At 41.6% G+C, this 26,173-nt stretch overlaps 1 protein-coding gene across 7 annotated transcripts in view; it reads right to left on the reverse strand.

The window, feature by feature from the left end:
* STARD13 (StAR related lipid transfer domain containing 13) overlaps positions 1 to 26,173 on the reverse strand; it is a 468,661-nt gene that overhangs the window by 35,606 nt on the left and 406,882 nt on the right. For all 7 annotated transcript variants that reach the window (XM_036228476.1, XM_036228474.1, XM_016118938.2 and 4 more), the window contains 3 exons: positions 19,711 to 19,782; positions 17,408 to 17,489; positions 4 to 67 (listed from right to left, as the gene is read on the reverse strand). In XM_036228476.1, the coding sequence (XP_036084369.1) occupies positions 4 to 67; positions 17,408 to 17,489; positions 19,711 to 19,782 (218 nt within the window). The remainder of the gene's footprint in view (positions 1 to 3; positions 68 to 17,407; positions 17,490 to 19,710; positions 19,783 to 26,173) is intronic.

Consider the following 26,173-nt stretch of genomic DNA (forward strand, 5'->3'; position numbering starts at 1 on the left):
TACCTTTTTCCTTTGGAGGTTCACATCAAGTTTCATTGAGGCACACTTGTTCAACGTATTTAGCCGTCTAAAAAAAAAGAAAAAAGAAAAATGTGATGATTGCTACCACTAATAAACTTAAATTTTCTACTTCTCATTCACTGCCAGTGAAGCTAAAAACGCAAAAACAACCAGTTATGTCCCAAGAAGGTACTGTACTCACAGAAGCTTCGCTGTAGAAGAGTTCCTGTTTGTTCCCAGCTCTGGGCCTGAGAGGACTCGGCCATGAAGCCAACCAAGCTCTCCCCATTCCCTAAGCTAAACATGGCCCTTTCTCGGCTTCTCTTTCCACCGTTCTCGAACCCACGGTCAATCATTTCAGCCATACTTTCACCAAATCTGGGTCAACTCAACCATCTGTCCTCTCTAGCTCTTGGAATATTTGGGTATAAATGGGAAAATAGCTCACATTACAGTGCTGAATTATACATGGGATGAACTGAATTCTCTCTCCCCAAGACTCATATGTCGAAGCCCTAATCCCCTACATGACTGTATTTGGAGCAAGAAGTAGTTAAGGTTAAAGGAGGTTAAAGGATGAAACCCTAACCCAATAGAATTGGTATCCTCTTAAGAAGAGACACCAGAGAGCTCGCTCGATTTCAATCTACCATGTGAAGACACAGTGAGAAGGTGGCTGTCTGCAAACCAAGAAAAGTCCTCACCGAGAACTGAGCCCTACTGGCACCTTGACCTTGAACTTTCCAGCCTCCAAAACTGTGAGAAAATAAATGTCTGTTGTTTAGACACACAGTGTGTGGTGTTCTGTTATGGCAGCCTGTGCTGACTAATATATACATTTTGATTTCCATCCTCAGTTGGGTTCCCAAAATTGTTCCTCAGCTTTCTTTTCATTTTTTTTTTTTTCCCACTGGCTCCCAATCTCAGATCATGAAAACGATGCCAGTTCCTCAAAGGATGACTTAGCAACCACTGCCAGTGAGAAAACAGAGCTTAACATAAGCTATTTGACATAAATCTTTTCAATAATCACTTCCTTCATCATTATAAAAAAAGACGTTCTTATCCTTTTTCAAAGCTAATCCTTTAACCTCGTTTTTGGTTTCAACATCCACCACTTCATCTGAGATGGTGATATTTCCCTTATTCCCTCTCACTAATTTTCTTCTCTTTAAGCTCATACCTGTCTCGAACAAATCGACTAACCAACGAGTTAGCTGCCGCAATAACTATAATCAATCAAACTATCAATTTTCCTTCAACCTTATCTTTCAATCAGCAGCTATACTAACCACCCTGACATTTCCTACCTTATCTACTTAGTACGCTGAGAACAGTCTCAATTTTTATTCACTTCGACCCGGTGCAATCTAATTTTATGAAAGTCTCTTTGCAAATACCTTGATTATTTTGTTTCATTTGGTTCCTTTTTAAAAATCATAGTTATCGAATGTACATAGTTTGAAGAGGCAAACATTACCCCTCGAGTCCTTTTCCGTGAACTACTCTTCAGAAGCAACCGTTTCAACCGTTTCTTTCGGTGTTCACCACTCACAACATGTTTATGCTCTTATTTCTTGATTTTTCAGTTTAAATCATTATTTATTCACTTTGTTTTCTGAAAGACGAGGATGTATTTTTTTTTTAACTACCTATTCCCACCATCACCTCCTCACCATACATTCACACCCTTCACCTTTTGTAACTATAGTTAGGTCACAATTTCATAATTTTTTCATAAATCAATATCCAGCATTTATTATGGCCGTGTAAAAGCTCTTCATATTTTTATCATACACTGATTACTTTTTCTTTCATTTTCAACTTTTTATTACCCCCAGGAATTAATAAACTTCTTGTTTAATTTGTTTCCATAGTTTTTTATGTACTTAGCGCTAAATTTGAACTCAAAAACTTACCTAACTATCTAAACCCCTCAGCGTGTTAAAAGGTATCCGATAATCTTATTGATTTAATTTCTTTGGAGACATCTCTCAGAACTTTCAGATCTGTTCTAGTCAGATTTTTCAGATCTGCCACTTTTTAATTTTTTAATTTTTACTTTTTTATTCATGGGCTGATCAGATTTCTCAGAACTCAGATCCCCAAATTTCTCGGATTCTTTTTAAGCATGTCTTCCAATATTCTGGAGCTGAATTACAAAGGAGGTCTGGGAATCTCAATCTTTAGAATGTAAGAGGCTGTCACTGAAGCCACTGTTTTAAAAAGAGTTTCCCTCTTCAACTGTGTCTGATGTCCCCTAGACAAGGCAACTTCTGTTTTAGCCTCACCAGGGACAGGACCTCTAGTTTTGTGCTGATGGTGGGGAGTGGTCACCTAAATACAGATTGGGGGAGTAAATGGAGGGTTCTACCAAGTTTAAGATAGAATTTTAAACAACCCTATTCTTTTTAGCCTGTCTTTAACCTCATTTCCTGCTATTGAGCTTTTTAGGATTCTGTAGTGCAAACTGATTTATATTATGACTGACCACTTAGATTTTATTTCTTGGGCTTGCTAAGTCCTCTTCTTCACATTTCTGTTTTTCTGCTTTAAAGATTTTGTAGTTGTGATCTCTCTGTATGGACATTTGCTTTTGGAAAGAAATGTCTCTGCAAATTAGAAGCAAGCAAATTAGATGTTCAATCTCTCATCTTTGACCAGTTGCTTATTTTGGAATTCAGCTACGCATAGATATTAAGGTTTCAGTTCATTGAGTTTTGGCAATTATAACTAACCTCAAACAAAGTACAGAACATCTCTTCACGTCAGATTCTCGTTCTCCTTTGCCCCCAATCCTCCCCCACCACCCCGAGCCCCTCACCACCTCCAGCGACATCCTCTTTCTCGCTTCTATTGTTCATAGATTGGTTTCGTCATTTCTCGGTCATCATATAAATGGAATCACACAGTATGTGTTTTCGTGTGTGTCTGGGCATCCCTCTGCCCTGACACAAGGTTTCTGAGATTGATCCATGCTGTTGAGTATAGCAGTAATCATCTCTTTTAATTGCTGAGCAGTATTTCACGGTATAAAGATATATGGTTGTATTATGTATTCTTTTGCTGATGGATATTTGGGCTGCTACCAGTTTAACTAATGATTTTTTAGCTATCAGACTCCATAGTTGTTTTTTCCTTAAGCAAAGTTATATTCGTAGCAATGGACACTAATTACCACTTACTGTTCCTTGAAATTTTTCTCATCTTTGGCATTCGAGATTGTGAATTCTGTCATCTCTATAAACACCATCTTCCTTCTGTCACCGAGCAGTAATTGCCCCTTAACTATTAATATCTTTTGGAATTCAGACTGTAGTCCTTGCCCTTTTTGTTCTGCATAGGTATACCAAAATATCTTATGTCACCGCAAAATAAATTAGACTCCGATGACACCCAATCCTCTGTCTCTAGCCCAGACACCTCACCTGAGGCCCAGGTTTCATTTCTAGCTGTTTATTAGTCTCACCTGTTTGTGGGGTCTTGCGGCCCTTCAAACTCAGCTATCGAAACCGAACTCACTATTCTCTCTTCAAATTCTGTTTCTCCTATTTACATGTCTTGTCTTGATTAAAAGCATAACCAAGTAGGCACCCCCCCTCCCCCAGCTGAAAAGCAGAGTTATCTTAAGCCTCTTCCTCTTCAAGATCTACATTTATTTCAATCACCAAGTCCTGCCAATTATACCTCCACAATATTTTTGAAACCTTGCCTCTTCTTTGGTCCTAATTCAGTCCCTTCTTATTTTTTTTACCTAAAACCAGGCAACAGCCTCTTAATTGGTTCCACTACCAATTCAAATGCTTCACGTTAAAACCAGTTCTATTTCCCAACTTTCTATCATGCCACTCATTTACTTAAAAATATCTGATGACTCCCTTCATTTTCAGCCATCTTCAATTTACCCACTGACTACACATTCACTAGTGTCAAACACAGTAAACAACTCTGGATTAGGAGCAGAGCATTTATTCTAAAGCTGTCTCCTGCATGTCCTTGTCCTTTGCTTCTGTAACTGACAGCCTATCTTTTTGGCTAGTCTCATATGTGTTAAAATTGCTACCTAAGAGCTTAATGTGATGTGTGAAGTAAATTATACATATATTCTCATTTGGAAGCTCTGATATCTAATGGCCTAAATAAGCTGATCTTGCTTGTTTGGTATCTCTGCAACAGGTGTGTTTAGGGACGGACCGCCTGTTATCTATAAAATGTACTTGTCTAACAAACTTGATGGTTTGGAAGCACAAACAAACATTTAATTCCATGCAAAAGTTTTTAATCTGCTACACAAGAAAGATATCAAAGGGCTCACCCTGTATTTACCACAAGCTTCAGTATGCTTAATACCTCCTTACCCACACAAGAGTTTACTTATTATTTTTTAAAAGTAGAGACTAACTAGATTTGACTACGTAGATTTGGGTCCTTTTATCTCCCCTAAAGTCAGATATTTGCCTGCACCTTAACTTGAGAGTCACTCTTCTACTTGGAGAAAATATTAGCACAACACATATCTCACAAAAGACTTACTTTCGGAATATAAGAACTCAAGAACTCAAGCTCCATAATAAGTCGAACAACCTGATTTTAAAAATGAGTAACATATTGCACAGTTCTGAAAGTAGCAATACAAATGCGATGCAAATAAGCATATAAAAAATGCTCAACATCATTAGTCATGGGAGAAATGCAAATTAAAATGGCAAGACACCACTACACGCACTAGAATCCCTAAACTAAAAACACTGACAATATTCAGTTTTAGCAAGGATGCAGAACCACTGAAACTTCCAAAGAGGTACAGTTTGGCAATTTCTTATAAAATTAAACATGTTCTTAGCATCTGACCCAGCAATTCTATTCTTAATTATTCTTAGTTATTTATCCAAGATAAAGTAAATCATACATCTATACAAAGACTTGTACTTTAATGTTCATAGCAGTGTTTTTATAAAACAGACAAAAAGGGGAAATATCCCAAATGTCCCTCAACCGATAAATGGATGAAACACTCAATAGTAAAGCAGTAACTATTGATACATTCAACACCATGAATGACTCTCAGAGGCATTGTGAGCTGTGAAAGAAGCCAGACACAAAGACCATACACACGCTCCATGATTATGTTTATACAGTATTTCAGAAAAGGTAGAATTGCAGTGACAGAAAATAGCATAGTAGTTTACAGTGCTTGCTAAGGCCAGCAAGAGAGGACTTCTCGAGGTAATAGAAATGTTTTAAATCATGATTGTTGTGATAGGTACATAACTATACATTCGCTAAAACTTGTCAAATCATATACTCTAAGTTTGTGATTTTATGTGAACGTAAATTGCACTTTGGTAAAGCCGAATAAATAATAATACAGGCGAGTGACTTCAGTGGAATGATAAGTAAAGATCTCCAAAACAGCTCTCGCATAAATGCAACACGGATATATATCTGTTAAGACAGAAACAAAAGGACAAAGAGAGAAAACAGTCCTTGTGGGGGTCTGAAGCTTGGCAGACTTCCCCAGCATGGTGCGGCCTCAGACTGTAATTTATCTTGCACAAGGTAATATTAACAATGGCAGACTCTGCGAGAATACGAAATGGATGGAACACATGTCCCAGAGAGATGCAAATGCCTCTTTAATGACCGGCCGCCTCAGGTGAAAGAACACGTCACATAACAGAAGCATTCAGAGCATTTTATCAAAACCACTGCGAAATTCTGCTGTGAATGAAGCCAATCTGCACTTAGGACAAACAGTTAGTGTTGGTATATATAATGTAATGATAAGTAATGTAAAACCTGTCAGATAACCTGAGTCGGTCTAACACTGGTTGCCTGGAAAACTCTTCTTGTGTAAATAACAATTTTGATCATAAATTTATTTTATATGTTGCATGAACAGTGTGTCTTCCACTGTGTCAGAGACAGGAACCATAATTTACTCCTTGAATCCACATAAAACCTAGCAGGAAATTTTATACATGAGAGTCTCAGTGAGTTCTTCTTCCTTAACTGAACGTACTTTGTCTGTATTTGTCTACATGATCCAATCACTGGTTGACTTTAAGTAGTCACAACAGACCTTGTATAGTCAGAATAACAGAATTATTCTCTCCGCCGAGCATGACAGGCTGAGAGCAGAATCTCATTTGCATCCCTAATGCCCAGCACAGGCGCTGGCTCAGTGCGAAGCCACTCAGTCAGTGTTTGCTAAGGAAATATTAGAGCTTGGCAGACTCCAGGGACCGTTTGGTCTGACCATTTTATTTTCAGATGGGGAGAAGATGGCTCCTGGAGGAATACTTGCTCAAGAGAAGTGGGCATTAGTTAGCAGAGCTGGGCCTTCTTGGGCCTGATGGTAATTTTCTCTGCTCCCGCCTACCAAAGAAGAATTTGGGGGCGGGGGGTGTGGAAGATGAGAATATATATTATGGACCAAGCATGGGCTAGTCAATCAATGGTGGTTTCCTTCCCCTCCCCCACCTTTTTTTTCCATGGCAAGAGAAAATTTATGGCACGCGGTGAAGACTATACATTCTGTGCTTTGCACAGACTAAATCGACATGTTGACATAAGCACAGTAGTTTGATCCTTTCAGAAGAAATGTCCACAATGATACTGCTGCCAGAACCTGTGAATTTCTACTTTTATCTTCAGACTCTTAAGAATGGCTCATACGTTAGCAAAGGGGAAATAGCCAGAAGGCTCATTTGAAGAGCGAAAGTTGTGGTTCCAATGGGAAAGTTGATGAGAAGAAATTGCTAAGCGTTCACCCAACCGGCCCCCCATGTTCCAGGAACCAGGCGAGGTGGCGGGGAACAAGCCATGGTCCCTGTCCTGTGGCTCTCGTAGTCCTGGTGTGTGACATAAATGAGCTTGTCAGAACACAACCTCCCAGGGGTGGTAAGACTCGAGCAAAGGCCATGAAGGTCTAGGAGGAATTGGCCACCCAGGCTAGAAAAGTCATCGGCAAAGCAGACAGGCATTAAACAGCAGGCTTTAGCCTGGGACCTGCAAAGCCGTGAGTGGGAATCTGTGGGGAGACAGGCGGGAGGGCGCCAGGTGTGAAGGACCAAAACGAAGATGCGAGGCGCAGTCTCCGGGCAGTGGGGAGTCATCGAAGGCCATCGGACAGGAAGGTAACGTGATCACACGGCAAATCAGGAACCGACCCGGTGGCAGCGCAGAGGCCACACAGTTAGGAGGCGTTTACGCTAATTGAGGTGAGAGATGTCAAAGAGATGAAGAAAGGGAGTGAGAGCAGATGGAGACTTGGTCCTTAACCGGTGTGGAAGCCACCACGGGGGAAAAACGGAATATGACTCCCAGGTGTCAGACTTTCATGAATGTGCCTTTCAGCAAAGAAAACAGTGAACTAGGGAGGCTGGGACGGAGACTGGGTATGGGGGGAGATAATGAGCTCATGCTTGGATGTGTGATACTTCAGGGGCCCTTGCGACATCCAGACCCACCAAGGAGTGCTCAGAGTATAGGTGGCATGTGTAGAAGATACATAATAATTAAACCAATCACCCCAGGAGAAGAATCCAGAGCTCAGGAAACACCAGTGTTTCAGGCATGGTCCAAGGAGGCGGAGCCAGGCTCGGGCAGGTGTAGTCGGAGATGCAGTGATAGACAGGACAGACAAGGGTCTCCGGGTCTGGATGGCTCTTACTAAATGCTATTCTTGCCAGATGTTAAAACGTAGCACAGTATTTTGCAGATGCAGCTGCAAACAGATGAGCTCGACTGGAACGTTAGCCAACTGCAAGGAAGAAACCTACATGTACTGACTAAACAGTGCATGTAAGCGATGGCTAAGCCTCCCTTTGGGGAGACAGAGCCTTACTGCAAGTAAACACATCTACCTAATGACAACCGCATCTCGTTCTTGAATGGAGCGCCCCAAGTGGTGAACCCCTCAAGTTCGGTGTCAGTAGGAGGTCAACAGGACCTGAAGGTGGCATCCTAGCCACAGAGCAGGCACGACGACTGGGAGGGGGAAGTTGGTTAGTTGCATCAAATATTTAAGAACAAGTAAGTGACAGAAAACCGAAACTGTGCCTTTGGACTTGGCAGAAGCCCAGAAGAGGAAGGCTGAGAAGCAGGTGGACTCACTGTGAGCACAGTATTTCTTGAAGGAGTCAGGAAGGAGAAAATTTTAGGATATTTTGAGGAGAAAATGAATAATTTACTGTCACATAATATTTTCTAACACGTAGAAGCAATGAAATACTTCGTGAACTGCCAGGTTACTTTCTTCCAGGTTCCAGTGCAATTGATCGAGCATTACGGAATTCCTGCTCAGCACAGGCCACGAAGCGCCCGGCACCTGTGCCAGACCAGCGCGGTTCCCCCTGGCGAGCGCTTCGAAACTGGTCACGTCCTTGCACGCCCAGCAGAGCGCTCCGGCTGAGGCGGTGCTCCTGGAGGACACGCGAGGACACAGGAAGGGGGGAGGGGGGACGACGAGGAGGATGACCTGTCTGAGACGGGTCTCCCACTCACCCTGTCACAGGGGACACCGAGGGGCCCCGGGGATGTGTAGGAGAGCAAAGGAATCACTTCCTCCCTCGTATTTTAGATTCGCATTTTGCTTTGAAACTGGCAGACTTTAGATTGCTCCTGAGGTCTCCCGTGCTGACTTGATGGCCAGTTTCCCGTGACGTTTCTAACAAAGGCACGAGAGGAACGACAGGCAGGGGTACAAGTTCATTTCTAACCTCCGATTCTGCGTAAAGCCAGGGGCTTCATTCTCACCCTCCTCTCCCGGCCAAGAGCCCTCTCTGTTTGGGGGTGCTCTCGGTGTGGCCCTCAAGGATGAAACTGAAAACTGGGCCTAAAACTGGGATCCAAATGGGGCACATCAGGAGGTGCAGGGCCCACAGACGGTGTCCCTGGAGTTTACAAGGACCCTGCAGAGCAGAGCGTACAGCTGGGCCATGGAGACGGCCCCGGTGTGCACTCATGAGGGTGGGGCTGCCCAACGGGTGGGCTTTATGGTGTCTCGGGGCGGGGGAGGGGGAATGCAATCGGAAGCCCACGAGTGGCTGTCCCTGTGCCACCGCAGAGCCAGCGAAGGCCACACCTCTCTCTCTGCTCTGCTGAGCGGTTCGCTCTGGCCGCTCTCCCCCCATGGGGTCCCGCTGCAGCAGAAATGCTGACCTCCCTCCAGCCCACACGCCAGCGAACACCTGTCCCTGGATATTAGCTGAGGTGAGAGAGAAAGGTGATTATGCAAAGACGATGACGTATGTGTGTGTTGCTGGCAGGGGAGAGGACGGATGTGTGGAACTGTGCGATTTATATGAGAAAATATTTTTTTCTTTGAGATGTAATTGACATACAACATTACATAAATTCAAGGTGCACAACAGAATGATTTGATTTATGTATATGTCAGAGAAATGATCACCACAATAGGTTTAGTAAATATCCATTGCCATACACAGTTACAAATATTTTCTCTTACGATGAAAATGTTTAAGATCTCTTAGCTACTTTCAAATATATAGTTAACAATATAGTGCTGTGAATTATATCCCCAGAAAATAATTTATATTATATTAAATTATATGCTCTAATGGTCAAGGTTTCAAAGAGGAGTTTAAGCCCCACTGCAAACCATTAAAAGATGACACTCCCAGTGGTCCAAGAGTAAAGAACTAAAAAAAGTCCAGGTTGCCTTGGGCTCCTTTAATTTGTGGAATTTAAGACAAATTTTAAATTCACATATGCCCATCGTGGAAAAGTCAGATGAGGTGTCTTTAGCTTCTGAACTCTTCACAACGATTGCATCTAATCCAGATAATTTCTCTAATGAGAGCAAGTCCAAGTTGAAACAAGGGTCACAACCAGAGATTCCCGAGAGAGGTTCAAAACTGAAAACGGAGCCAAAGCAGCCAGGGGACACCTGGGCGGCATGGAGCACTCGCCCCCTGACCCCGCGGGGCGGCTCCTGACTCCTCCCACGCCTCCCCCAAGATGTGAGCCCCAGGGGGCCAGTCCTGGTCCTCTTCCCTTCCCTCTGCTCTCTTGGCTGTCTCTTCTGTCCCTGGGTGACCTCGCTACATCCTCCGGACCTTCACACACGCCTATGCCGCTGACATCACACCTCCGTCCCCCTATGCCGCTGACGTCACACCTCCGTCCCCAGCCCCGGACCCGCACATTGGATGTCTCCACTCAGCACTGGCTCCCGACGCACGTCAGCTCATCACAGCGTCCCCTCTCAGACCCTGGTCAGACTCACTTGCCTTCCCTCCATGGCCGTCCCCTCAGAGGAGGGAGTCACAACGACCCAGCTGCTCAAACTAGGAGGAGCCTGGTCTCCCTTACTTGCGAATGACGACGACAGTAATAGCACCTGTCATTTGTGGGTTCTTGTGAGTTAAATGAGAACAGTGTAAGAGCTTAGGATAACATCAAACTCACTAAATCTTAGCCATGTCACCTATTATTTATCTAGCAACGCAAGACAGTTTTAAAAACATTGCTAATGTGTTTAATAATGCGATACAAGTATCTCTCTCTATATAGGAGTGAATAACATTAAAAATATAAACTTCTCCCCTCAATCTACTGTCCTATTTTGTAGTTTCGTAAGTATTCTTCCTGAACGTTTACGCATATAAAAGTCATTTTGAGTAGCTGGTTGGAAAAGGTACGTAAAAGACCATTTTAAAATATAAAGATCAATGTTTTCCATACAAATTTGTATAGATATGAAATTCCCTGTCTCTGACCCTACCACGTCTGTGCCTGTCTGTCCCCAAACCTGCCCCTACACTATGCGGGTGACACTGGGGTGAGGTTCATGGCGGGAGGCAGGGGTGGGGATGAAGATACCTTTTCTGCATATTAATTTAGTTTTTTAAAAAGCTAAAAGGTCAGAGTAGGCATATCACAATTTTATGTATTCTTGTCTGAGTAATTCCTTCTGGCCTTTTAGGGCCATTTTCCCAGGAAGTCCTCTCTGGAACTCTTCCTCCCATTGGCTGTCCTGCAACTGTCCCGACAGCAATTATCCCATTTGCCCAAGTAGCTCACAGTTTACTCATTTCTCAACCCCGGCGCCATTGGCATCTGAGGCCCGATGATTCTTTGCTGTGGGAGGAGGCTGAGCAGCACCCCAGCTGTGACAGGCAACCGTGTGCTCAGGCGTTGAGAGGGGGATAAAATGCCCCTCCCCCACCCCCACCCCCACCCCGCTTGAGAACCACTGCATCCGCCTGGGGTCTCCGGGTGAGGATGCTGTCTTACTTGTCCCCGTAGCAAAGAGAGGCCCTCGAGAGACAGGCTTGATGAAGTGAACCGAAGGCGTGAATGACAAGGCACTGTCGCTGTCCTGACAGCTGATCGGTTCTAATCTCTTTGCAGAAGAACAATCTGTGCTTCAAACTCTTATTTTCATTATGTTTTAAATGCAGTTCCATGAGGTGCATAAGGTGCAAACGTAAGCAGAATTTCTATCCTGGGGACTTCTAAGTTGAGTTCAGAAAATTGCAAGGCAACGTAGATGTCTTTGGAAGAATTACTTCCAATTTCTCTTGGGAAACTCCAGAAGCGACCTGGCTGGCTTTGAATTCTAGCCTGTCATTTACTCGCTGTCAGTGGGCAAATTAGTCACACCTCTGTGCCTCAGTTTCCTCATCCGTAAAATGGAAATGATGTTACGCCCTACTTTATAGGGTGTCTACGGAAGTTAAATGAGTAAACATTTGTGAAATGCTTAGAGTAGTGCTTGGTACATAGTGGACACCTTATTTAAAGAAAAAAAAATCACTGCAAATTGGTATTTGAATTTATTTATAGACTCAGAATTTTAAAGGTGGAAGTGACCATGATTATCACATAAACTCCTGAATCCTTCTCCTAGTGATTTGTCTAGGGTCTCGGTCCAGTTCATTGTCAAATTATTATATGGAAGAACTCAGTATATTTATTAACACTGTATATTTTCTGTGATAAATATTCTAAAAGGGAAAGTATTTAAATAAAGTATATTATCGATATTCCTAAAGCCTACCTTGTTTAATGTTATTTAAACATATTCAAATCAAATATGTGTCTTGGTGTGTAAAGTTATAAATAATATTTTTGTCAGTGGTCTCCTACCTCCGTCCCCCCCCTCGTGTGAGAGTCATCATCATTAATTATCGCTGCCTTTTAAACATAAAAGACATTGATAGATGCACCGAATAATCCTAATCAATTCTACAATTCCGTGAAAAAGTACTGGTTTAATACATGCTATAATTAACAGGTATTTATTAACAACAGAAGCTATGCAGGTGGTTTACTGGCCTAACATTAAATCAGAAATTCAGAGACCATCTCAAGCATGAGGCCCTATGTTAGTCATCTGAGCAAACACTGAAAATCGAAATGCCGATAGAACATATGACTTCTCCTTAAGTGTGTCATTTGAGAGTTTGGATCTACTGTAAGTTGACTTCAAGGTGACAAACTGTAAGTGATTTTGACACCTTGGCTACCCCCACATTTGGATGTATTATAGTTTCAATGAGCTTGTCTAGGGTCTCAGTTTTGCAATTAGCTTTTCATAACTCACAGGGGAAAACATTTTTCAATTAAGAATTCAATCAAAAAACATCATAACATGGGTAAAGGGGATCAAATATATGGTAGCTGAAGGAAACTGGACTTTGGGTCGTAAACACACAATAGAATACACAGATGCCAAATTATAATGTACACCTGAAATTTATAGAATTATATTAACCAATGTTATACCAATAAACTTAATAAAAAAAAATCATAACAGAATTGTCATTGTGGTTGCTAAAATGACGGAAACTGTATTGTTCTGTCTGACAGTAAAAAATATTTACAGAGCGCCTACTATGTGCCAGTGCTGCCTGAGCTGCGGGAGCAATAGTGAGAGGTGGTCGCAATCCTGGAAGTTCATACCTTCAGCAAAGACAGCAAACCCGTCTAGTTTCTGAGACCTGAAAAGAAAAGCCACACACCTACACATTCTGGGCCAGGCACATGCTCAGCACAATATATTTTTCCAAGCTAATCAAAAAGCGAGCACCGTTCGACAGTTCTCCCAGATAAATTGGGACCTAGGACACTGTCTGTCTACACGGGCAAGAAACTTCCAGGAAACCAAAGGCGAGTAGACTTCTTGTGGGTGACATTTACAGGAGCCTTTCAGCCCTCTTGTCTTCATTTGTCTACCTGGCAGAAGCTACCTGCCCTCTGGCTGTGGCTCCCTGTGCGATCCTGCATTAGCTCAGCCCTTCAAACATGCATGAAAAATGCATAGCTCACAAAGCTTTAAAAATAAAACATGAGACCAACTCCATCACTGTGTCTGCAGTGCACAGGGTTAGAAAAGGAATAAAATCACAACACCTTGCTGCTCTCCAGAATCAATCATTACATACCATGTGAGTGGGTGAGTATCTAATTAAGCACTCATCAATCTTAAAGTTTTTAAAAAGCTGTCATTCCCCTCCATCTGGAAATCTTCCTTCTGCTCACTTTCTGCTTTTTGCAGAGAGGGAAATCTCGTCTCGGTGGCACTCGTGACAAAGGGAGAAACGCCACTCAGGTTCTTCTTAGCCCATCTACCTCCGTCTCTGCCTCCCGACTCTCCCCGCTTCCTCGGACCATCCCGCCGTGACCACTCCTCTGGCCTCTGCTTTACCCACCGCTCCCGTGCCCCGAGAATCTCAGCTCACACACCTCCAGCCAAATGTTTTTCTTCATAATATTTTTGGAGACATAGCTGTCATCAGGATCATTCCAATGATAACAACCTCCTGCCCCTCTAACCATTTTCACACAAGCTGGGCCCTTATCAAGAGCACTGTGGTATCTGGCATTGCCGCGTCCCACATGTTTATGCAGTGATACCTTTGGGGTACATCTGTATGGCTCTTGCTATGGGCTGTATCAGAGCTGGGTCCCAGGCTCTACAGAAGGTGTCCTCATTTATGCAGCTGACACTAGTATTATCATTCAGAACTTTATATCTCTAAATAACTTCATATCGATTGTACTAGCTCATCTCTATAACAAGTCTGGCAGGTTTTTTTTGTTTTTTGTTTTTTTTTTTTTTTAAGAGTAGACTTTGATAGAAAAGCCCAGAACTTAGTTACAGCATCTCTGATCACATGCAGTGGGCAGATAAGTTTACCACCCACGTGTTTGAGATTCAAAGCTTGGCCACATATGTCATCCTATGAATAGATCTAAGCAATCAGAAACAGCGTTTGCCCCTGCAATCCTGATTTTAAAATACGAAGTAGAAAATTTTATTTTGGTTTAGAATCATTCATTTACATTTTAGAAATAAAATTTTAGGAATCTATGACTAAGATACTAGAGCAAGTGAGTAAGTTTAGAAAGACTGCAAGATACAAAGGTAATATACAAAAAATTTTATATACTAGCAATTAATGTCTGGAAATTGAAATGATAAAAAACGATACTATTTATAATACAAAACATGAAGTTTTTATAGTGTCCATATGCTGAAAACTGTAAGTTAGGGTTGAAAAAAAAATCAAAGGAGACCTAGACATTTACTGTGTTATAAGTTAGAAGACTTGATATTGTTAAGATATCAGTTCTCCCCAAACTAATCTATAGATTCAACATGATCTAAATCAATTAATCCAGTATGATTTTTAAAAAATAGATATTGACAAGTTGTCTCCAAAATTTATAAGAAAGCCAGACGAACTAGAACAGCTAAAACAATCCTGGCAAAGAAAAGCAAAGTTGGAAGACTCACAGTACTGGATTCTAAGACATGTCAAAAACTAAGTAATCAAATGTCGTATTGATGAGAGGACAGACACGTCGAAAAGTGAGATGAAATAGAATCTATAAATAGACTCATACATACATATGGTCAATTGATTTATAATATGGTATAAAGACAATTCAATGAAGAAAGTATAATTTTTTCAACATGCTGGGACATTGAAAAATCAACGAATGGGACATTCGTTGATATGCAAAAAATGAATATTAACCCATATTCCATATCTTAAAATAAATTAACCATTGACATATGAAATGGACAGTTGACTTAAATATAAAACATAAAACTGAAACTTCTGAGAGAAAACAAAGGTGAAAACAGTTGTGACTTTATCGTAGGCAAAGATTTCTTAGGTATGATATTAAAATACAAAAAAAAATTGATAAACTGAACTTAAAAAAACTTTTGTGAAAGATATCATTAAGCAGTCAAAAAGACAAGCTATAGACTGGCAGAAAATTCTTACAGAACACACATCTAGAACATATAAAGAATTCTCAAAACTCAAACAACCAAATTTCAAAAATGAAAAAAAGACTTGACAGACACTTTACCAAAGAAGATGCATGGATGGCAAACAAGCTCATGAGAAGATGCTCAACATCATTACTCATTAAGGAAATGCAAAGCGAGATCACAACAACACTAGCACCTACTAGAATGGCTAAAAACAAAACAAAACAAAACCCAAACTGACATTACTAAGTGCTGACAAAGATATGAAGCAACTGAAACTCTCATACATTGTTGGTGGAAATTCAAAACAGTACGGTTACTTTGGAAAAGTTTGTGATTTTTTTTTATAAATGCAAAATATGCATATCGTATAGACCTCACGAGCCCAATCCTAGGATTTTACCCAAAGAATTTATGCATGCATAAAGACTTGTATATGAATGTTTATAGTAGTCTTAGAACCACCCAAACTGGCTGCAACTAGATGTCCTTCAACTGGTGAATGGAGAGACAAACTGTAGTATACACATACCACACGATACTACTCGGCAATGATACTGATCGATACACACAAGAGCATGAATGAATCTTACGTGCACTATACCAAATGAAAGAAGCCAGACTCAAAAGGCTAAGCTGATTTAAAGAAAACATAAATTTAAAAAATTCAATTGGGAAAAGGGTCATATGATGCAATTAAAATATAAAAATCATCTACTAAAAAAAAAGTCAACTAGTAAAAATACTCTCGGTTAAAACTAAGAGGGAAAACTCAGGATGCGGAGCTGCTTGAACAGCTCTGAGTTGGACAGCGCTGACCAGGAGGGTGCTGCTCCTGCCTGGGTGTGCCTCACACGTCCTGAAGGAAAAGCACGGCCTTTCTAACTCCTTACCCTTTAAAGAATCACAACCGAACCATGCATTCCTGTCATAAATGCTCACAAGTGGCATTTCGTGCTTGTTTGTTTTCTAGTCCAAATAGTTCGTTCCTTTAGTATGTGATTTTGAAGAGTTCTTTGCTCTTCTACCCACGTAAGCAAACCACAGTACCGTTTGCCTTGAAAATTCAGAGATCATTTCTCAATGCTGACCTATTTTCACATAGGAACCATGGAGTGGCCAGCTGATAAACACAAAAAATATACATGTTGAAGAGTCCTTGAACCTCAGACTATTTACATGCTACCCTAACATACAGTCATCTCTCCTATCTTGACAAAGTTTTGCTCATCACTACTTTTCTATTAAACTCTCATCTTTTCTATGTCGAATGCAGAATGTACTAAAAAGAACATTGGATTGCAAGTTCCAAGTACTGCATATTAAAGTCAGTTCAGCCCTAACTAGCTGTGTGGCCTTGGAGAAATGACTCACCTCCCATACATCATATTTGTCTCCAGCCCAGACCTCTCATTGGGGCTTCTGACAGGAAACTTCAAATTCCTACAGACACTACAACCTCCCAGGCAACATTTACTTGTTCAGGGATATTGACCATAATAGCATTGTCTAAATTATTACTCAGATTATAATAGTTACTTATTTGTTCATGGTTTCGTGCTTTACATCTTCAACTAGATTTTTCCAACCAGAGCATAAATTCTTTGAGGGGAGGGGATTATTCATATACACATCTCAGTCTTCTTATAGCATGTACCACATAGCGAAGGCTTAAATATTCCAATATAATACTTGAGCTTACATATTCCAGTTTTTTTGATATAATCACTTGACTTTGCAAAAAAAGCAGCCATGTCTGACATGCTCGTGGAGATGTGCAGGGCCTTCCCTGACCACTTGACCTGCCTACTCCTAGTAACCCACCCACAGCCCTGATCGCTGTCTCTACCCTCACCCTGTTTTCATAGCATTGAACACACTCTGAGATAACCTCTCCTTTTCCCTCTCTTTTTCTCTCCCAATTGATTTTCTGAAGCCTCAGACTAAGATTTAAGCTCCATGAAGCGAGGGACCAATCATGCTCATTGTAGTGTACTAGATCCTGGACCCATGCCTGGCACATAGTAGACATAGTAGACACTCAATATTTACTGAATTGTTAAACTCACCCCTCAATATCGTGATGCCTATTAGAGAGTGAACAATTAAGAAAAAAAAAACAACTCAGAAATGCTTCACATTATTTACCTGTAAAGAGGTTCTACAAGGTCCCTTTCGAGAAAATCATGATCGTTCTTGACTGCCAAAATGTTGATGGGAAATTGTGAATCTGAAAGAGAGATGAACAGAGACAAAGGGATTTGTGTGCCTTGTTTTATCTGAATGGACACCCACATCTTCAGGCCACCATGCTTCTGTACACGTGACTGATCTTAACAGCAGGTACTCCCCACTGATAGGGAGTGTGTTGTAATGGTTAAAATGGCACAATAAGTTCTTTTAAGACAGAAAAGAAACATGAACTGTGAGGATAACCAACTGCTCAATCCTGGATAGGGTTGAGTACTAAGTGCCTGCATGGTCATAGCTCATCATGATCGAGGCATTTGCCTGTATGGACTGGAGCCTCGCCATTCCCCCAAGGCATAGGTCTCTGATTCTCTCCTGACTAGTTCATAAAATATTCAGTTTGGCAGAGTATTTTTTTTTCCTTCAGAGAGGAAATTTCTAAAAATACTCAAAGCTCAATGGCCTCAAATGTTTTTTCCTTTTGTAGCAAAATCCTGAATCACCTTAGAGTGTAAGCAAAATACTCCACTAGCTGATTCTATCCAAAGAGAAGAAAAAATTCCACTGTCATGACTTTTTTTCCCACAGTGGGTGATAATTATAATTATCACCATATAGTATTGTGAATATTAAATGAACAGTTACATGAAGTGGTTTGAACAGTACCCGGCACATCGTCAGCTATATGCAATATTTGCTCTTATCCTCATTACATTTATTCAATGACTATGGCTTAAACGCAATCTGACAGGCACCTTTTTAAAATGAGGTTATCTTTACTTTTTAGCCATTTACGGACACTTCACATTTAAATCACCCGGTATTTTAAATTTACAAAGAGAGTGCGCATTATAGTAGATAATATACTGCATTAAGTCTCAAGAGATTGCGATTTTAATTTTGAGTCTTCTCATTTTTAACCTTGGACAAGTCACCTAACCCTTTTGGGCGTCTCTTTCAGTAAATCTGTGGAGGGGGCAGCGGGGGAGGGTTGCTTAAAGCAAAACTCTAAGACTCCCTCCTTTCCTAAAATGACCTATGAAAACCTCTATCAGAGTTTCTAGACTTTGAAGCCCATTCAGAGATAAGCTTTTCTTTATCTTCACAGAATTTCAGTGAGAGAAGTAGGATAAGTGTTTTGTTTATTTTGCTTTAAACTATAAAACAGAGCCTCTGAGTGAATGAGATTAACCAGTGAATATGAGTTAATTTTGCCGATTCTGTCCATCCTACATAAATGTTATTGCCATCTGCTTACTGCTGGGATTCTGACTAATTTACTGTACGTAATACTATCCGAGAAGACGTTAGGAGCCTTGGTTATAACTTAAGGTATAAGTAAGTTGTAGGTGAGTTAAGTTTATGACCTGTCGAAAGAAACTGTGATACTGGCAATAAAAGCACCTTATTTGCATCCTCCAAAATAACATCTGATCCACCTTACATCTTAAAATTTTCATATAAACAGAACTGAAGAAAGATCTCAAGACAATTAGCTTTACGATTTTCAGGAAATCTATCAACAACGAATTTATTGTACTTTCAAGAAAACTGAGAGTAGTGAAGAGAAAATGAGGAAAAAAAGTTAAGGAAGGAAGTGCGGAAAAGCTGCCGATGGGCGAACACCGAAGGGCATGATGGAGCAGGGACCCGCGGTAAAGGCGCGAGAAGCAGAAGGTGAGGCTCAGAAAGCAAAGCGAGCTCAGGAAGCGACACTCATTCCCAAACTGGCATCAGCACGAGCCCTGCTCATTGCAAAGCCGAGGGAAAGAGACAGCGGAAAAAAAAAAAGTTGAGAAAAGTCTCGGAAGTCAAAACACACCTCCGGATAAATACAGTTCCCAACATGGATGGACCTCGAGATAATCATACTAAGTGAAATAAGCCAGACAGAAAAAGTTGAAAATCACATGATATCACTTATATGTGGGATATAAACCTAAAAGCAACAAATAGACAGGACAGAGACTCATGGACAGTAGACTAGTGGTTACCAGAGGGTCGGGGGTGGGGGAAGAGGGAGGAGGTAGACAGGGTAAAAAGGGTAAAAATATAGGGGAATAGGGGAAGGGTGAAGTGGGTAAAGGAGATCCAATATATGGTATCTGAAGGAAACTGGACTTTGGGTGGTAAACACACAATAGAATATACAGATGTCAAATGATAATGTACACCTGAAAATTATATAATTGTATTAACCAATGCGCCCCCAGTAAACTTAATTAAAAAAAAAAAAAAGAACGAAAGGAAGGCCGACCTACCCTCGTATAACTGAGCGTACTGCGGGAATCCAGCTGCACGGAGCCAGTCACACGCCTCCTTCGCCTCGATTTCTGAAAAATATAAGACGGGGTAACGCATGAGTCCGAAGGCCACACGCCACACTCTACCTTCTCAGCCAAGGAGCGACCGGCGAGCGCTGTGCAAGTCGCTGCAAAGTGAAATCGTTCTCAGGTGGGTCTGTAGAAATAGCCTCCCCAGAAATGGCTTAAAATGAGCAGGTATCACGAAAGCATCTGTTATGTGTCTGCTAAGATTATCTTCAATGTCGGTCCATAGGTATTTGGATAATAACAAAACCGAAGATTAAAGAACACAAAGGCTGAGTTTTAGGCAGGGAAAAAACATCTTTATTTATATACCAGGGAACCAGGGGACTAGGGAGAAGCAGGAAATAGTTCCTGATAATCGTTTAAAAATTTTTTCTTTTCAAAGATAAGGCTAAAAATATTTATTAACATTCCTTTATTCTTTTACCCTTGGGATCATGAAAGAAAGACCGCAACTGGGGAGTCTATGTAAATCTATTTTCTCATGAAGAAAGCTATTATAAAAATCCGACGTATTACGATTGCTTTCATCTTACTAATGGCTTTAATTCCCAGTGCCTTATAACAAGATGTTCATTCATCAAGCAGATTAGAATGACTTCAAGCTGCAGAGCACAGCCTGGAAAAGCAAAGGCACTTATCCGGAACTGAATCGTGAGCCCGATGGCGCTGCTAGAACCTCTGAGGACCAAACAAAAGAGGTCGATATGTCCTCTGGGTGAACCATTTTTGGTGTGGACGTCCCCGCAGCACACGAGACCACCTGCCTGGAGAAGCCGTGGCGGGGGATGAGAGGAGTCTACGGTATGTGAACCAGGTCACTTTTTGACCTTGGGAAACCTGGACCACTTCCCAGCCACAACTCTGTTAGATAAATACCAATGGAAGGGAGAAGAAGTTCATCTGTCAGGAGTCCAGTTTCTCCAAAAGAAATTGCACAGCCTATTACAACGGGCTCCTTCCTCTGCTGTTGGGATGGAGCCTGGTCCAGCCGCCGCATTGCCATATACGCTGACATTCGTTTCTCCCCACAGCCAAAGCCGGAGACTACAGGCAGTTTTGGGTACCACCGCACAAAGCGATCTACGCAAACATCAGCTGTGGGTCTGAGCCCGTACGTCTACGTTGAAAGTTCGATGTCTGTGCAGCACAATGTTTAATGTGACAACTCTCTGGCATGTGTTAGGAAAACAGACCAAAGGCCAGATCTCGCACAGGCCCCAAAGGGAAGAGCAAAAACCCACATTCCCATCCCACTGATCTGGTTGGACGTGGACTGAGATTGATCGTTAAACTCAGGGAAACAGAGCCTGTGGTGGCTTCTGTCCCAGAGTGCCCACTGCTTTCACCATGCCCTAACCCACTCTCATTCCAGTGACTGACGATTCCTAGATCTTGAGCTTTATCTCCGACATAAATGCTACCAGCACAGACCTAATGTGTACTCACGCCTGCCATGTTTGCATTATTCAGAAATACCCCGGGGGCCGAGCTGGAAATGAAAGCTCTGGACAGCATCTACCAGGAGGGGTGTCTCTGGCACCCCCAGTGCAGTTCAAGAATTTCATCTGAGTTGTACCAAATTGGCCAACTCGGGATTTCCCTTTGGAAAATATGAAGGGCAATTACCATATGGCTCAAAAGTCCTATTTAGTACTCATTTGAGAGTCCTCACGTGAAGGTTTTTGCTTTGAAAATCACACATGTATTTCCGGGGTAGTAGAAAATGCACAATCTGACTATAGAAAATGTATGAGTTTCTACTGAGTCACACGTAGGCTGCTGCCTTCTAAATTTTCAAGCTTCAGATTTGCTTTCTAGTTCGATATAATACAGTGGTCAGTAATGAGGAAATACTTCATTTCTAGAGGTGCTCTACTTAATTTTGAGTTAGCGGGTCTTTGAGAAGGACAGGATTCTGAATTTTCTGTCTGAACTACATGAACAGTATGTCCTTTTCTATTACGTTATTACTTTTGCCACTGTGGAACTGTAGTGTTAGGCAGGAGAGTCCCAGAGAGACAGATCATAAAGAATAAATGGTGGAGACCTGAAAGGCGGTGTCTTCATAACACAGAAAGCTCAAAGGAGAGTGGGAAGTGAGCTTCGAAGAGGTGTAGACTCCACAGCCTGGGGGAGGGGCGGGGGTGGCTCAGACACTGGAGTCAGAAGGATAGTGAGCTGGGGGGGGGAGGCGGGAAAGCAGGAGTCCTTCCTGGAAAACTCCTTTTGAGAACTGAAGACTGGGCTTGGGCAGTGGAACAAGGCTCAGGCGAGCCTGAGCGACGTCATTTAAAGCACTTCGTTTAAGTTTTTTTTATAAGAGCGACATCAATAATGAAGTGATATCCTACCTATACATAAACACGAATAATCCAATCTTAACCAGAACTTAGCTAAATCAAATCCTCCAACAAGCTTATATTTTTAACAGGTAGGCATTTCTCCTTTCAGTCTCAGAGTCAGATGACAACAAAAACGGCAGTTAGTAAATAACAAATGAGAAGAAGCCACACCCCAGCCGAGCCCTTGGCTCCTCACCCTCACTCCCCATACCCCATGTGCTAGTCTGTTTATGACACGTTTCTTAAACGCATTCCCCCTGCTCCAGCTGTAGGCTCAACACCTTGATATCTCAATTTAAGGGCACAACGAACTCTCGTTTACCATCTCGTGAGAAAGCAAACACACACAATAATCTGGCATAATTAACCACTATCGAATTTGACTTTGCCCATCAAGTCGAATTGGAGGAAAAAGGGAAAAAACAGCCTTCCGATTCTGCTGATTTCACACAGCTTCTACTAAAATCTACTGGCCAAATGCTAATATTTTCCCCAGGGTATATGACTCTAGCAGTGGCCAAAATGATTAGAGAATTAAAAAGGAATCATTATTGCTAGCATCGTCATTTCACAAAGATGTACCTAATAAGATTTAAATGACATGGGAGGAGGGGATGAAAACCTCATTTTTATTGTGCTCATGCTAATATTATGTGAAAGCTTTAAGGGTCATTAAAATCACATTCTGACAGTTTTATTTGCTCTGCATTTGCAAGCCATACCTGCCCCTGCAGCAGCCCCGGGGCTACAAGGAAAAGCATCATCTTGCTGCAAGCCTCCTGCACACACCGAAGCGTGGGGTGGAACCAGGGACTGTGCTAGAACGCGTCAGTCCCCAGACCCCCACCGCGGTCATCGCAGTATGACACTGGAGAAAACTCAACCTATTTGGCTCAGTATCATGATAGGATTTCAATAAGAAGTTTTTAATTATTATATGTAAAAATCGTTTCAGTTTTACTCTGGACGGTCCCTTTTTTTTTTTGCTTGCCCAACGTCCTTCCTTGCATGTCAGATAAGAGAACCCCTCTATGTGGTTTAGGTGGGGCCGACACCCCTCACTGTCCCAGCCACACTGCTCGACGCTGTCACCACCACTCACCCAGGCACGATGTGCTCCTTCAGGGTGCCCCACACCCCTTAGTCTAAGGGGACCAAAGACCTTTGCTATCTTAAGTCAACAGTTGTTTGGGGACTGAAATCGGCTGGTCGCAAAGGGAGATATACAGTTTTTTCAATTGGTAGCTTGATCTGCATGAAAACGAAGCAAACCTTCTCACTCCACAAATCCAGAGGATGGTTTGGTGCTAGGCACATTCTCCTGCCACACAGCTGTGATTCTACTGGAGAGAAAGTCACTTGTTTTGCCTCGGTTGCCTTTTGTACACGTTTAGGACATAATGTGACCTCTGTCCGGAGACAGACATGGTGGAGAGGGGCTGTCTCACTGGCTGCCCCTGGCAGGCGCTCATCAATGGGCGTGAGAGAAGGTCACCTTGGAGACTGACCACGACCCACAACACTGGTCTGAAAAGGTATTATCATGTTTCTTAATTACACATGCTCAGGGGTGAGAATGTACAAAAATACATAAAGGCATGATGAAGGAAGAAAGGCGATTCTCGTCTCATTACTAACACATAAGAAATGACACATATATTTTATTTGTCAAAATGGTAATATGGTAATATCTTTGGTTGATGACTTCATCACATAATAATACATTGTGACTATTTCCCCATAAAATATTGTTGGCAAAATGGGACATTTACTTTGTTTTGAAAATGATACGTATTTTTTAAATCCTTGACTTTTGAATAGTGTATGGTTCAGTAGGACCACACCAGTGCTGACGGACGACGGGGAAAGCTGGAAGTCTGTGTGACTTAAATCAGATTTACAGGCTGTCTCTTTAAAAAAAACACACCATGGAGTGATGTTTGGGGACAGTCAGGCGTACCAGGAGCCTCGGTCACATAAGGAGTTACAGCAAGTGCGGCGAATCCGCTGCCCAGGTCTGCAGGTTTGCTCTCTTGTTACGGTCTCACTGAATTTTTAAACTGGTGCTTTTAGAGCACCTAGGAACAGCATGTTCCCCTAGCTAAGCATTTCAAGTCCATTTGGGTTTACGTTATTCTCAGCACAGCAATTACTTTTTCCATAGCTAACCCGAAGGAATACTATTCTTTCTACATGACCAAAAATTCAAATTAAGGCCAAATTAAATTTCATTTTTATCAGAAAGCTTGTTGGCTAGGAGAAACCCGGCCTGCTGTGGAAAGTTTATAAAATCATTGTGTGTGTGTGTGTTGTCTTTACAAATCTCTCTGAATTTCAATGGACAAACTGGCTCCAGTTCAAGTAAGTCTTCCTTCAATGCTCATTAGAAGTGCTCAAGAAAAGTGGGGAAGAAAAGACCTCATGGATCTCCATGTGATTACATGAGCAGGCTTAAGAACAGTGTTTTGTTTATTCACTTAAACTGGCTAACACGGTGGGTACCCTGGTTCTGAAATGTTTTGGATGACTCATCCACCACAAGATGTCTGCAGTGGATGCAATTATCACCATTAAAGTATATCACAGGTATTAACATTTCAACAGGCTCACAGCCGTTGGCTTAGGATGATTTACATGGCTCAGTTAGCTTCGTTATTAACATACTACTTAAGACAATGACTCCTTGGTCTTCAGATGGAAATCCTCCAGTGAAGCCCCTGTGTGTGAAGGTGTACTTATGTGGCCAAACACAAGGCCAGTTTGGTTCAGATCAATGCAGGCTGTCTGTCCATCCCGTGACCATTAATGTCACATAGACCTGCATGCCACACCACGATCCTTCTCCTGGGGATGACTTTGTGACCATGATCATGGGCATGGGACGGAGCAGCAAATTTTGTAACTGTAACAGACTTTGATTTAGGTCCCACGTCATGACACCAGGCTGCATCTTTTTGTGCTCTGTGATATACGTAATAAGTTTATTGCGATGTAAAAAGGTCTAAGTCTTAAATGTATGCCAAGTAGAATTTTTTTCTAGTGCGCATAACATTTTCCTTCCATGACAGTCTAAGTTACTAATAAGAGTTAAAATACAGGTGATTTAGAGTAGATTTAAAATGATTCAACCCTGAATATTCAAATAAGTGGAAAATGAATAAACACTCATTTTCGCTCCCCATAACCTAGGGCAAGTTTTTCCTTGCTTGTGTAGCAAAATAGCTTCCTGTTAGCTGATAAGTAACTAGAAGAAAGAAATCCGGGAGGTGTCTATGTCTCTGTGACACTGAATTGTATTCAGTTAAAACAGAGATTCATGGCTACGTTGATGTGTACTTCTTTCTGGAAAGCAAGAATCGCAGACATGCTGAGACGTAGCATTCCGTCACCAATTCTTAAGGTCAGTCTTATTCCCCAGGACTTGCAATATCATCTGCAAGCTAGATTCCCAGCAAATCCAGTCACTTAAAAATCATTTCTACTATTGCCAAAGGGTCAAGCAAATTCTATACCTAAGGAGTACGTCTATATTCCTAGTCACTTAAGGGTTGTTTTAAAGCATTCTTTACAGCGTGCTTGGGGAAATCATATATAAAGATGATAAAGAGTGATTTATATAAAAATAAAGATGTTTTCTCAATTATGCTAAAAATGATTTATATAAAAATTTAATATTTATATAAAATTATTTTTATAATATATAAAAAAGTGCTTCCATATGTTATAATATGTAACACATATAAACACATATATATTTAATGTGTTACTTATTAATTTCTTTAATTGTTAAATTTATAATAAAAACATATACACACACACACATTTTTTTTCCTTTACGTTCCCAGTGGTTCCTCGCCCTTCCATGCAACTTCCAGTTTTCCTCCAGCCGGGAGGCATAGTCTTGGCATTCCATTGATGTCGGTCCAGCCAGGCTATATCGCCCACTCTGGCCAATGATACGTGAGCATAAATAATGCACGGTGGTTTAGAGCAAAACTCTGCAAGAGCCATCGCCCAGTTCTGCCAGTTTTCCTGCTCTTTCTGCTTTA

The sequence above is a fragment of the Rousettus aegyptiacus genome, unplaced genomic scaffold (genome assembly GCF_014176215.1).
Source record: "Rousettus aegyptiacus isolate mRouAeg1 unplaced genomic scaffold, mRouAeg1.p scaffold_m13_p_11, whole genome shotgun sequence".
Lineage (NCBI taxonomy): Eukaryota > Metazoa > Chordata > Mammalia > Chiroptera > Pteropodidae > Rousettus > Rousettus aegyptiacus.